At 35.0% G+C, this 14,358-nt stretch overlaps 1 protein-coding gene across 4 annotated transcripts in view; it reads left to right on the forward strand.

Annotated features, from left to right (window-relative positions):
* Nucleotides 1–14,358, forward strand: part of MICU2 (mitochondrial calcium uptake 2) — a 171,717-nt gene that overhangs the window by 112,056 nt on the left and 45,303 nt on the right. For all 4 annotated transcript variants that reach the window (XM_025875190.2, XM_025875191.2, XM_073894798.1 and 1 more), the window contains one exon: nt 10,762–10,827. In XM_025875190.2, coding sequence (XP_025730975.1) covers nt 10,762–10,827 — 66 coding nt within the window. The remainder of the gene's footprint in view (nt 1–10,761; nt 10,828–14,358) is intronic.

Here is a 14,358-nt window from a genome sequence, read left to right on the forward strand (position 1 = left end):
GACCAGATGGCTTTACTGGTGAATTCTACGAAACACTCAAGGAACATTTAATACTTGTACTTCTGAAACTCTTAAAAAATTGAAGAAGAGGGAATGCTTCCAAACTTATTTTAAAAGACCAACATTATTCTCATACTAAAACCAAACAAGGACACCACAAAAAAAAAAAAAAAATTATAGGCCAATATCCCTGATGAACATAGCTGCAAAAATCCTCAACAAAATATTATCAAACTGAATTCAGTAATACATTAAAAAGAACATATACCATGTTCAAATGGGATTTATTCCAGGGATGCAGGGATGTTTCAGCATCTATAAATCAGTCAACATAGTACACCACATCCCTGCATAAAAGCAGACACAAAGACTGATGAGACACTATAAAGAGCCCAGATATAAAGCCATGCATATGTGGTCAATTAAATGATAACAAAGGAGGCAAGAATATACAATTGGGAAAGGACAGTCTCTTCAGTAAATGGTACGGGGAAAACTGGACAGCGACATGCAAAAGAATGAAGCTATACCATTCTCTTTCACCACACACAAAATTGACTAAAAATGGATTAAAGACTTGAATATAAGACCAAAACTTATAAAACTTCTAGAAGAAAACATAGGCAGTTAGATCCTTGACCTTGCTCTTAGCAATATTTTTTTGGATCTTACCGCAAAGACATTGGCAACAAGGCATAAATGGATTGCATCAAACTACAAAGCTTCTGCATGGAAAGGAAACCAACACAATGAAAAGACAATCAATCGACTGGGAGAAAATATTTGCAAATCATATACCTGGTAAGAGGTTAATATCCAAAACATGTAAAGAACTCATTCAATTCAACACACAACAAAAGCAAACAATCTGTTTTAGAAAATGAGCAGAGGATCTGAATAAGCTTTTTTCCAAATAAGACATACAGATGAACAACAGACCCATGATAAGATGCTCAACATCACTAATTAATCAGAAAAACAAATCTAAACCACAAGGAGATACCACCTCACACCTGTCAGAGTGGCTATTATCAGAAAGATAAGAAATAACAAGTGTTGGCAAGGATATAGAGAAAGGGAGCTCTTGTGCACTGTTGGTGGGAATGTAAATTGGTGCAGCCACTATGGAAAACAGTATGGAGGATCCTCAAAAAACTAAAAATAGAACTATCATATGATCCAGCAATTCTACTTCTGAGTATCCCAAGAAAATGAAAACACTAATTCAAAAAGATACCTGTACCCCGCTGTTTGTCTCAGCATCATTCACTATAGCCAAGATATGGAAACAACTGAAATGTTCATCAGTGGATGAATGGATAGAGAAGTTGTATGTATATGTGATGCAGTTTTACTCAGCCATGATAAAGAAGGCAATCTTGCCATTTGTGTCAACATGGGTGGACCTTTAGGATATGCTTATGCTTGGTGAATTAAGTCAGAGAAAGACAAATACCATATGATTTTACTTATACATGGAATCTAAAAAAACAAAACACATGAACAAACAAAACAAAACTCCTAGATGGAGAGAACAGATTGGTGGTTGCCAGAGGAGAGTGGTTAGGGGAGATGAGTAAAATGGGAGAAAGAGATCAAGAGGTACAAACTTTCAGGCATGAAATAAGTAAGTCATGGGTATATGGTATATAGCATGGTGACTATAGTCAATAACATTGTATTTGCATGTTATGTAACAGTATGGTAACGGGAAAACTACATTTATTGTGGTGATCATTTCATAACATATATAAATATCAGATCATTATGTTGTATACCTGAAATTAATATATACCTCAATTTTTTTTCCATCATGATAAGTGTACTTTTTAATCCCCATCCCCTGTTTCCCCCAAGCCTCCACCCACCTCCCCTCTGGTAACCATCATGTGTTAAGAGATTGTTTCTTGGTTTGTCTCTCTCTTTTTTTTCCTTTTGCTCATTTCTTGTTTCTTAAATTCTGCATATGTGTAAGATCATATGTGACCTCAACTTTAAAAATTACAGCATAGAGTAATAGCTCATTTACATTAATTACTTGAATAATTATTTCATTTCCGTGGTCATTATATTAGGAAACCTAAATATGTAACATCTTATATTTGAAATTTTATTGAACAAACCTAACAGTTCTTCTCAGATTAGAAGAACATATTTAGGGGCACCTGGATGGCTCAGTTGTTAAGCATCTGCCTTCGGCTCAGGTCATGATCCCAGGGTCCTGGATCGAGCCCCGCATCGAGACCCGCATCGAGCCCGGCATCGGGCTCCCCGCTCTGCCGGAAGCCTGCTTCTCCCTCTCCCACTCCCCCTGCTTGTGTTCCCTCTCTCGCTGTGTCTCTTTCTGCCAAATAAATAAATAAAATCCTTTTTAAAAAGAAGAAGAACATATTTAAAGGGCATGGGTTTTTTGTTTTGTTTTGTTTTGTAGATTATCTGAATGTTTGTCCAGTAAATTTTATTTATTGCTGTTCCTACCGTAAGTGCTAATGCATGAGAATAGGTAATGAAAATTACTTTTAATACCCAAAACATAGATATAGCAAAGTGATTGGAACAGCAAATACAAAAGTAGTGATGAAATATGTTAATATAAATTCTTTGGAAATGTCCTAAAATATAAATTGCCTCCGTTGGTTTCTTTCGTGTTATGCAGTACATTCATGTTTTATTAATACCCAGATCTAGAAACTGTGGATGTAATTGCTTACTTCTCTATCCCAAGAACAAGTAAAATAGCAACTATCTGTATAAGCTGTTTTCTTTCAGATAATAACAAACAATATAGCAGTGATCAAAGCCAGCAATAGTTAATACATTTAATCTTTACCTTGATAGATGGCACATCTGCTTATTTGGGCTAAGTGCCAGGGTTTTAGTGCAGTTTCTTTAAACAATACCTTAATGACATGTCTGTTTACTAGTGTGAATTTCTGCTTAGGTGGTCCTTTTATTTCACACTGATTTCATACTGGCAGTTAGGATCGTGCTCTTAATATAGTAGTGATATAATTTTATCATGCCAAATATACATGCTAGTGTTATTAAGTAAATATAAAAGCCTTCAGTAGAATTTATTCTTCTTGAATTTGGGATATGTTCTTGTTTCAGAATTTAAACTAACATGATTCTGAAAGCAAAAATAAGTTAAATCAATCCTACATACATTTCTTCATTTTCAGCCTGTAATTGGAAATATGGATCGATATAAATTTAAATAGTCAACTTGGCAGTACTTTTTTAATCATGGAATTTGTATTTGGTGAATATGTCCTCCTTCTTCTTTTACCCCTTATATATTATGACCACTTTACCTTCTTTCTATTTCTCTCAAAACATCCCTATTTCTTCCACAAACTTTGTTCTTCCCTCTGCCTGGAATGTCCTTTCCCCATTCCTTCTGTAGCTTTTACCATTCAGATCTCAGCCCACATGTCCTGTTCTCACAAAGAACCACACAGAATAAACCTAACAGTAATCCATAGCCAGCAGTCTCAGAATCCTGTTACCCTACTTTTATTTTATCTTAGTCTTGTCATACTTTGAAATACTAATCATATTTGAAATTCTCTTATTTGTTCACTATTTGTTGTCTCTAGCTCATTTAGAATGTAAGTTTCATGACAGCAAGGATATTATCTGTCCTTAACTGCTATATTCCCAACACTTAGAACAACACTGTCATTACATGATAGGCACTTACTATATTGCTATCATGAATCAGTATCATGTACAGCCATTTTAGAAACTGTCTTAAAACCAGAGAGTCCTTTTGGCATAAGAGAATACAGTTGACCCTTCAACAACATGGTTTTGAGGTGCATAGGTCCAGTTAGACGCAGATATCTTTATAGTACAGTACTGTAAATGTATTTCCTCTTCCTTATGGTTTTCTTAATAACATTTTCTCTTCTCTAGCTTACTTTAAGAATACAGTATATAAAACAGTCAACATACAAAATATGCTTATGTTATCAGTAATGCTTTCAGTCAGCAATAGACTATTAGTCATTCAGTTTTAGGGGACTCAAAAGTTACACATGGATTTTCGGCTGCACAGGTTCAGCACCCCAACCCCTGTGTTTTTCAAGGGTCAGCTGTGCTAGTATAAAATGTTTATGCTCTTTCAAGCAGAACTTTTACTATAGAACTAAATGTACAGCGCTCTAATCTTCAAAGTCCATTAAAACCTGCTATAACCCTCTCCCTGAGTACAGACCAAAATGTTTTAGGTAAGACTCTTAAGATGACAAGGTTTTTTTTTATTCTTATTTTTTAAAAATATAGTATAGTTGACACACAATGTTACATTAGTTTTAGGTGTACAATGTAGTGCTTCAACAGCTCTGTGTTATGCTGTACTCACTCTAAGTATAGTTACCATCTGTCACCATGCAATGCTATTATGGTACCATTAACTATATTCCCTGTGCTTTTATGTTTGTGACTTATTCCAAAACTGGAAGCCTGTATCTCTCACTCGCCTTCACTTATTTTGCCCACTCCACTGACCTCTCCTCTGACAACCATTAATTTTTTCTGTGTATAGGGCTGATTCTGATTTTTGTTTGTTTGTTTATTCATTATTCATTTCTGGGTTCCACATACAATTAAAATCATATGATATTTGTCTTTCTCTGACTTATTTCACTTAGCCTAATATCCTGTAGGTCATCACAAATGGCAAGATCTCATCCTTTTTGTGGCTATGTAATATTCCATATCTTTATCAATTCATCTATAGATGGACACTTAGGTCGCTTCTGTGTCTTGGCTATTGTAAATAATGCAATAAAAATAGGGGTCCATATGTCTTTCATATTAGTGTTTTTGTTTTCTTTGAGTGAATACCCAGTAGTGGAATTATTGGATTATGTGTTATTTCTGTCTTTAATTTTTTGAGGTACCTCCATACCATTTTACACAGTGGATGTACCAGTTTACATCCCTACCAACAGTGCACAAGAGTTCCTTTTTCTCTGCATCCTTGCCAACATTTGGTATTTCTTAACATGGCAAGCTTTATCTCACACCATACCCACTTGTACAGAACTTTAGGACAGAACCTTGTTCTTTTAAATTCCACACCATATTGGAATAAGCCAATGTTGTAAAAAGCCTCCTAAAAAATTCTCATGTCAATGAACTAATCTTATTTGCTTTGTTTTATTTGTAATTATTTAATGACTATGTGAAGATTATAACAACTCTATTAAATGTCATAATAAAAGAAATATAATTTTTAAAATTATGTACAAAAACTTACAATCACTATGGATAACATCTATTTGTATATTTAAATTGTTATCTGGATGATAAATTTTGAAGAATTTTCCGTACTGGATCTAATTTTAGTACTTTAAGAGGGTCCAAATTACCAGTGTTAGAAATGAAAAAGAAATATCACCACAGATTCTGCAAATATCAGAAGGATTGAAATGGAATATTGTGAACAGCTTACGCATATGTGACTGTAAATTTGATAACTCAGATGAACTGGACAAATGCCTTTAAAAAAAAACTTACCAAAACTAACAAGAGATAGAAATCTGAATAGCCGTTCATCAAAGGAATTGAATTTGTTATCAAAAACTTTCCCACAAAGAAATGTCCAGGCCTAGATGGTTTTACTGGTGAAATCTATCAAGTATTTAAGGAAGAAGAGATGCCAAATTTTCACAGACTCTTTCAGAAAATACAAGAAAAAGGAACAGTTCCCTCTTATATCCCTGATAACTAAAACTTGGCAAAGGTCTAGCAAGAAAAGTAAATTATAGACCAACTTTCATCATGAACAAAGACACAAAATACCTAATCAGAACAAAACACATTATATACTATATAAAATAATGCACCAAAATCAAGTGAGATTTATGCAAAGAATACAAAATTTGTTTAAAGATTGAAAATCAATTAATGCAATCCATCATACTAACAGAATAAAGGAGAGTTCAACATGATCCTATCACTACATGCTTACAAAGTATTTAAGAAAATAAGCACTTTCATAATAAAACTGAGCAAAGTAGAAATTGAAGAGAACTTTTTCAATTTGATAAAGGGCATTTATAAAAAATTTAAAGATGGCATCCTGCTACAGATCAAATACAGAATGTTGTCCCTTTCTGATCAGAAACAAGGCAAGGCTATATTCTCTTATCTCTTCTGTTCAACATTTTACTGAAGATTCTAATAGCAGTACAAGTGGGGGGAATAAAAAGATTGGAAAGGAAGAAGTAAATTTTGGAAAGGAAGAAGTAAATCTGACCTTATTCACAGATATCAACAAGAAAAGTAAATCTGCTAGAACCAAAAGCGAATTTAGGAAGTTCTCAATGTAGAATGTCAATATGGAGAAATCAGTTGTATTTCTACATGCTAGTAGCAAATAGTTGGAAAATGAAACTAAAATCAGTTCTCCATCGTGGATCACTACATCAAAAACCAATGGTGTATGGTATGGTGACTAACATAACATAATAAAATTTTAAAAATTAAAAAATAAAATCAGTTCTCTTCTAGATGGTATCAAATAACATAAAGTAGAAATAAATTTAACAGAAGCATTCACCAGAAACTTCAGACATTGCCAATAGAAATTCAAGGAAACTTAAATAAATGGAGGAATATACCATGTTAATGGTTAAAATATTCAGTAGTGTTAAGATGTCATTTCTTCCCAAATTGGTCTAAAGATTTAACTTCCCAAGCAAAATCCCAGCAGGCTTTTTTTGTAGAAATTAACAAACTGATTTTTAAGTGTATATGTAAAAACAGGGGACCTAGAACACTCAAATCAATCTTGAGAAAAAGAACAAATTTGGATAACTCACACTACCCGACTTTTAAGACTTACCACAAAGCTACGGTGATAGTGACACTGTGATATTGATCTAAGGATGGGTAAATAGATCAGTGGAAGATAATAAAGAATCTATACATGGTTACTTAATTCTCAATAAAATCACCCAACTCAGTACATAGGAAAAGAAAACTCTTCAATAAATGACACTAGAACAATTGGATATGTATATGAAAAACAAAAATTAGTTATAACCCCTGCCTCAAAGCATATATAGGCATAACTTGGAGATACCACGGGTTTCGTTCCAGACCACCACAATAAAGCGAGTCAAATGAATTTTTTGGTTTCCTAGTGCATATAAAAGTTACGTTTATACTATACCATAGTCTGTTAAGTGTGCAGTATCATTATGTCTGAAAAACCAGTGCACATACTTTAATTAAAAAACACTTTATTGCTAAAAAATGGCTAACCATCACCTGAGCTTTCAGTGAGTAGTAATCTTTTTTAGGGTCGTGTATCAATGTTTATAGTTACTGATTGATCAGGGTGGTAGTTGCTGGAAGTTGGGGTGATTGTGGCAATTTCTTAAGACAGTGGAGTTTGCCTCATTGATTGAATCTTCCTTTCACAAATGATTTCTCTCTAGCATATGATGCTGTCTGATAGCATTTTACCCACAGTAGAACTTCTTTCAAAATTGGAGTCAATCCTTTCAAACCCTGCTGACTCCTTTATCAGTTAAGTTTATGTAATATTCTAAATCCTTTGTTGTCATTTCAACAATCTTCTCCAGGAGTGGATTCCATTTCAAGAAACCACTTTCTGTGCTTATTCATAAGAAGTAATTCTTAATCCATTAAAGTTTTATCATGAGATTGCAGCAGTTCAAATATAAAAATAATGAAAAAGCTTGAAATATTACAAGAATTACCAAATGTGACACAGAGACACAAAGTGAACAAATGCTGCTGGGAAAATGATTCCAAGAGCATTGCTCAATACAGGATTGACACAAATCTTCAATTTTAAAAAATGCAGTATCTACAAAGTGCAATAAAGCAAGGTGTGTCTATAAAAATGTATTTGAGATGGATTATAGGTCTAAACATAAAAACTAAAACCATTAAGTTTCTGGGGGAAAAAACCATAAGAGAATATACTCAGGATCTAGGATATTCAGAGTTTCTTAAGGCACTAAGCAATAACCACAAAAGAAAAAAATTAAGTTAGTCTTCATCCAAATCAAAAACTTTTATTCATTCAGAGACCCGTTAAGAAAATGAATATGTGGGCGCCTGGGTGGCCCAGTTGTTAAGCGTCTGCCTTCGGCTCAGGTCATGATCCCAGGATCCTGGGATCGAGTCCCGCATCGGACTCCCTGCTCAGCAGGAAGCCTGCTTCTCCCTCTCCAACTCCCCCTGCCTGTGTTCCCTCTCTTGCTGTGTCTCTCTCTCAAATAAATAAGATCTTAAAACAAAAAAGAAAAGAAAAGAAAATGAGTAGGCAAACTATAGCATGGGAGAAAATATTTTCCAAGCAGGTATCTGACAAAGGACTTGTATCCAGAATATATAAAGAACTCAACAACTTAATAATTTAAAATTAAGAAGGACTTAATTGTTCCCTTCCTAGGAATTCATCTGAGAGAAATATTAAGATATGTCCACAAAAAAACAGAATTATATAAGAAAGCTTATGGCAGAGATCTGCTGTACAACATAGTGCATATAGTTAAGAGTACAGTGTTGTACACTTAAAAACTTAAGAAGGTACATCACATGCTAAGTGTTCTTACACCAAAGGAAAAAGAAAACACAAATCTTTTGGAGGTGATGGATATGTTTATTACCTTAGTGTATCTCAGATGTATGCATGTGTCCAAACTCATCAAAATGTATACATTAATGTATGCAATTTTTTGTATATTAAGTATACCTCAGTAAAGCTGAAAAAAAAATTTATGGTAGCTTGATTCAACAGTAGTCAAAAACTAGAGACAGTGCAAACATCTCTCAACAAGTGAATGGATAAATAGTGATATATTTATACAGTGCGATACAGCTCAACAATAAATAAGAACAGACTACTTATATGCAAACATGAATGAATCTCAAAACCATTATGCAGAGTAGATGATAGCACAAAAGAATACATACCATTTGATATAATTTATTTGAATTTTTAAACTAAGTGAAACTCATTTAATGGGGAAAAGAAACTAGAACTCTGTTGTTCTCTTTGTGAGGATGCAGAGAGAAAGGATTGACTGGGAAGGGACAAAAAGAACTTTTGAGAAAATAGAAATGTTCTATTCCAGGATAGGAGGATGGGTTACTCAGGTATATCCATTTGTCAAAATTGTATGGCTATGATTTGTACATTTAGTGTATATAAATTTTTCCTCAAGAGCTGTAAATAATAACAATTGAGAAGGAACTGGGAATGGGTAGAAGGATAAATAAACCAAGAATGGCAGAATACTGATAAGTTGAAGCTGAAGATTGTGTGGTTTATTACAGAGTTCTCTTCACTTTGCTATGTTTGAAATTTTCCATCATAAAAATTTTTAAAGGAGACAACAGTAAGCAAGGGTAGAAAGGTATTGAACTTGGCATTATATATTTGTCAACTTAAAAAATAAGGATAAAACAAATATAAAACTTCTCAACACTTTTTCCTTAAAATAATTGTGGGGGAGATGTGGAAAAGTTTGAGGGACTAAGAGAACTAGAAATAAACCATTGCCTAAAACAAACACAATAGGGGCAGCCAAACTTGAGATAATTAATTTGGAATTTAGTTGGAGCAATTTTCAAACTATTAATAAAGAAGTAGCCTAGGAAAAAAAATGAGTGAAGGTTTGTCTCCTAATTCATTTGAATCTAAAGTTTCAGATTTTGTGTACATTTAATATTTTAAAAACTTTTTTTTAATTTGCTTTCCATATGAGGATTGGTACAAATGACCCTGAAAGGTAGGTTTTTAAATGTATTCAGCCTCAGAGCACTATTGACAATTTTATAATTGGCAGAAATGTAGGTTTTTAAATTATTTTGATGCTTATGGCACCTGGATGGCTCAGTTGGTTAAGTATCCAACTCTTGGTTTCAGCTCAGGTCAGGATCTCAGGGTTGTGAGATCAAGGCCCATTTGGGGCTCCAGGCTCAGCTCAGAGTCCGCTTTGGATTCTCTGCCTCTCCCCCTGCCCCTCACCCTGCTCCTGCTCTCTCGTGCTCTCTCACTCTCTCAAATAAATAAATAAAATAAAATCTTTTAAAAAATTTATTGTGATGCTTTATAAATGCATAAGGGGAAGAAGACCATTTTTATATGGTATAAGTAGCTTTTGAAGAGCTATATACTTGAGGGGCACCTAGGTGACTCAATCGGTTAAGCAACCAACTCTTGATTTCCACTCAGGTCAGATCTCAGAGTTATGAGATCAAGCCCCAAGTCAGGCTCCACTCTGGGTGTAGAGCCTGCGTAAAGATTATCTCTCTCTCTCTCTCTCTTTCTAAAAAAAAAAAAAAAAAAAAAATTCTCTCTCCCTCTTTCTCTAACCCCCCCGTTAAAAAAAAAAAAAGCTATGTACTTGAAAATGTGGCCATAAACTATTGATGATACAAAAAATTAATTATGAATCAAAATTCTCTTGGAAGAGTGAGGATAATCATGTAGTTTTTGTAGAGTAATGTCTTTGGAATATGTGTGTATTAAGTAAACTAGCTTTCTTAGGAGAAAAAAATTCAAATTGTAATAATGTAAGTACTCCTATGATTCTTATATGATTTAAGAAAAAATAAGTAACAATATTAGCTATAATGCAGAAAGAATTTAAGTTAATATTTAACAATCAGTATATATTTTATAATGAAAACTTAGCATCTGTTTCGTAGGCTATTTTGAACAGTCCAGTAGTCACACAGCTGAATTCATATTTGCTATTTTTTTAGCTACAGAAGATCATAAGTAAACAAGATGACTTGAAGACAACAATAGCTAATGAAACAGAATGCCAGGTATGTGCAAATAAACTAAATATTCCCAGACAGATGATATTTACAGTAGTTTCTCTATATTGTTTGTCAAATAAATATTCACATATAGTTGGGAAAATTATCAGTAACTTCATTTTTCTAAATATTTTGAATAGATGTGCTACATTCACATGGTCCAGACTTCAAAAGGTTCACAAGGGTATGTGCAGAGGGCAGCATTTTCCTCCCAGTCACCCAGTTCTCCCTGAGCAGTGAGTGCTTTCAGTGTCCTGTATATTCACCCAGAGATACCTCGTGTGTATAAGTGTATCTATAAAGAAGTAACTAAATACATCCATGTGTTCTTTTTTCCATTTTTCTGCAAGGAATAGCATAGTGTGTTGTTTCACACTCTCCCATTTTTCCTCAATACATCTGGTTAGCTCCTTTTTAACAGCACCTTAGTGCTTTTTGTATGGATGTCCTAGTTTATGTAACCATTCTCCTCTTTAAAAACGTTTAATGTATATCCAGTCTTTTGATAATGCAAATAATGCTGCAGTTAATTATCCTGTAATTATATCATTTTATATATATGTGAATATATCTGAGGGATCACTTCCCAGAAATTTGATTGCTGGGTCAAAAGGTAGGATATTTCTAAGGTTGTTGATAAACTTTGACAAGTTTTGGCAAGTATCTCCTATAGAAAATGAACCAGTTTTCATTCTCACTGCTAATGTATATCAGTACATTTTCTGTTGATAATCTTTCAGTCAGTTCTTATTCCACAGTATGCTTTCCATGAGATTTTCTTAAATTTCCAATTTATTTCATCTTTTAGAGCATGTCTGCTTCAAATTTTGCACATTATTAAAATCACAATTCTTTCTTACATTTCATCCCTTTGAGCAATCCTGTGCTGGACTTCTTTTTCCCATATCTGAGTCCTTGAATGTATTCCCTTTTTCCAGCTTTATATGTCCTGTGTGTTCCCATCATACCCTGTATGTCCGCCATCATAACACCTCTCACACATTAGTATAATTAATTGTGTCCTCCTCTGAACTGTAAGCATCATTCCTCTCTCTACAGTTGTTTGAAGTTAGGGAGCAGTCAACAAGACCACCTACTTTTGATAGCAATTGCAAGTTCACTTGCAACCCCCAAGACCACCCTTGGGTTCCATTATTCACTGGAAGGACTCACAAAGTTCACTGAAAGTTGTTTGGTTCATGGGTACAGTTTTCTTACAATGAGCAGATACAGATTAAAATCAGCCAAAGGAAAAGACACATGAGGCAGAGGTCCAGAAAGTTCCCCAAGCAGAGGGTCCCGTTGTCCTCTCCCCATTGGGATCATGGATAGCACTAACTCTCCCAACAAGGTGTGTAACAGTACACCTGGAGTAGTACCAGTCAGGGCCCTAATGTCCTGAGATTTTCTTGGGGTCTGCTATATAAATTTGGTTGGCTACCCATGTTGCTGGCCCCCATCTCTAGCCATTCTGGAGGTCATTCTGATACCCCATGACCCAAGCCACCACCCTAAACCTCATTGTTATTCTGGTTTGGCCCAAGGCCCCCAAGTAAACAAGACACTTATCGTAGACATCACCTCCCAGCAGCCCAGGACAAAAGCAGACTTCTATCTGGGTACGGTAAATTCTTTACTATGTAAAGCAGCAGAACATGCTCTAAATGCTCAGTAAATATTTTTAAATGAATCAATAAATATTTAATCGTATGAATATGACATTTTTATTATTGATCATTAAGATTGTTTCCAAATATTTACTGTTAGAATCATGCCCCAGTAAAGAGTTAAGCATGTAAATTTAGGAGAACATTCTAAAGGTGAGATTGTTGGGTCAAAAGGCACGGATACTTTTAAGACTTCTGATTTATAGGGTCAAACTGCCTTCTGGAAAAGTTGTAACAATTTACAGCCCTACCACCATTGAGTAAGCATGTCCCCCTGTGAACAGTCCAGGATTGGTATCTGTTTTTGTTTTGGTTTTTAAGCAGTGCCAATTAGATAGGGGAAAAAAGGTATCTCAATTATTTTTCAAGATACTTTTTATTTTATAAATTTTCTTTTTTTTTTATTATGTTATGTTCCGTTAGTCACCATACAGTACATCATTAGTTTTTGATATAGTGTTCAATGATTCATTGTTTGCGTATAACACCCAGTGCTCCATGCAAAGTGTGCCCTCCTTAATACCCGTCACCGGGCTAACTCATTCCCCCCCCAAAACCCTCAGTTTGTTTCTCGGAGTCCATAGTCTCTCATGGTTCGTCTCCCCCTCCGATTTCCCCAAAATTTTCTGTTCTTTGGGAATTTCTTTAGGTTTTTCTTCATATTTATTTTTAGGAGTACTTTTAAGAGTAAATTAAAAATAGGGCACCTGGGTGGCTCAGTTGGTTAAGCGACTGCCTTCAGCTCAGGTCATGATCCTGGAGTCCCGGGATCGAGTCCCACATCGGGCTCCCTGCTCAGCAGGGAGTCTGCTTCTCCCTCCGACCCTCTTCCCTCTCGTGCTCTCTCTATCTCATTCTCTCTTTCTCAAATAAATAAATAAAATCTTTTAAAAAAAAGTAAATTAAGAATATTAACCTAGTATTTGTCAAATTTATTGCAGTATTTATCAGATTTTTTTGTTTGTGATGTTTTGATTATAGATATTTTTATTTTTTACGTGGTCATATTTATTTGTCTTTTAATTTTATTTATCTAATAACTTTTCATTTTTTAAAATGTCTTCCCCACATCAAAATTAGTTAGAAATACTAACCTGTATTATCCTCTGGTTTAGTTATGCTTTTGGTTTTTTACATTTAATTTTTTCATTCATCTGAAATTTGTTTCTAAAGGGCATCCCTGTGACATTACTTTTTTACTATTATAAGTGGACTCTTTTTCCTCAAGGGAAAAATTATTGCACAGGAAATCTATTTGATTTTTATTTTTAGCCTGGCTTTCTAGGAGTCATTCCTGTGTCTGCACAGTTTTAGTGTCCAGCCAGAGATTGGCCAGAGATTATACTAAGACAATGGAGATAATAAGCTGTGCCCTCTCTCCCCCCTGCCAATGGGTCTGTGTAAGGGCTGGGAGTACATTCACACTTAGGCTCTTTTTTTTTTTTTTTTTTTTTTTTTTTAAGAACGGGCAGTCCTGAGAAGGCTGCAGTGATTTTTTTTTTTTTTTAAGATTTTATTTATTCACTTGCGAGAGAGACAGAGAGAGAACAAGCAGGGGGAGAGGCAGAGGGAGAGGGAGAAGCAGACTCCCCGCCGAGCAAGGAGCCCTATGCGGGACTCGATCCCAGGACCCCGGGATCATGACCCGAGCCAAAGGCAGACGCTTAACCATCTGAGCCACCCAGATGCCCAGTTAGGCTCTTTTTAAGCCTGAAAGTGCACACACCTGTGTCAGCTCTTTGAGCCAAGGACGTGTGGGCAGCTGGAGCTGGTGTGGTCTCTGCTGTATGTGCGGCACAACCTGGGGTACAACGAGAGCGCAAGTCGTTATGGTTGTCTCAGCTCCTCAGTGTTTCAAGTACTGGCCATC

The sequence above is a fragment of the Callorhinus ursinus genome, unplaced genomic scaffold, assembly GCF_003265705.2.
Source record: "Callorhinus ursinus isolate GAN/ISIS: 27379988/994484 unplaced genomic scaffold, GSC_fseal_2.0 scaffold7, whole genome shotgun sequence".
In the NCBI taxonomy this organism is placed as follows: Eukaryota; Metazoa; Chordata; class Mammalia; order Carnivora; family Otariidae; genus Callorhinus; species Callorhinus ursinus.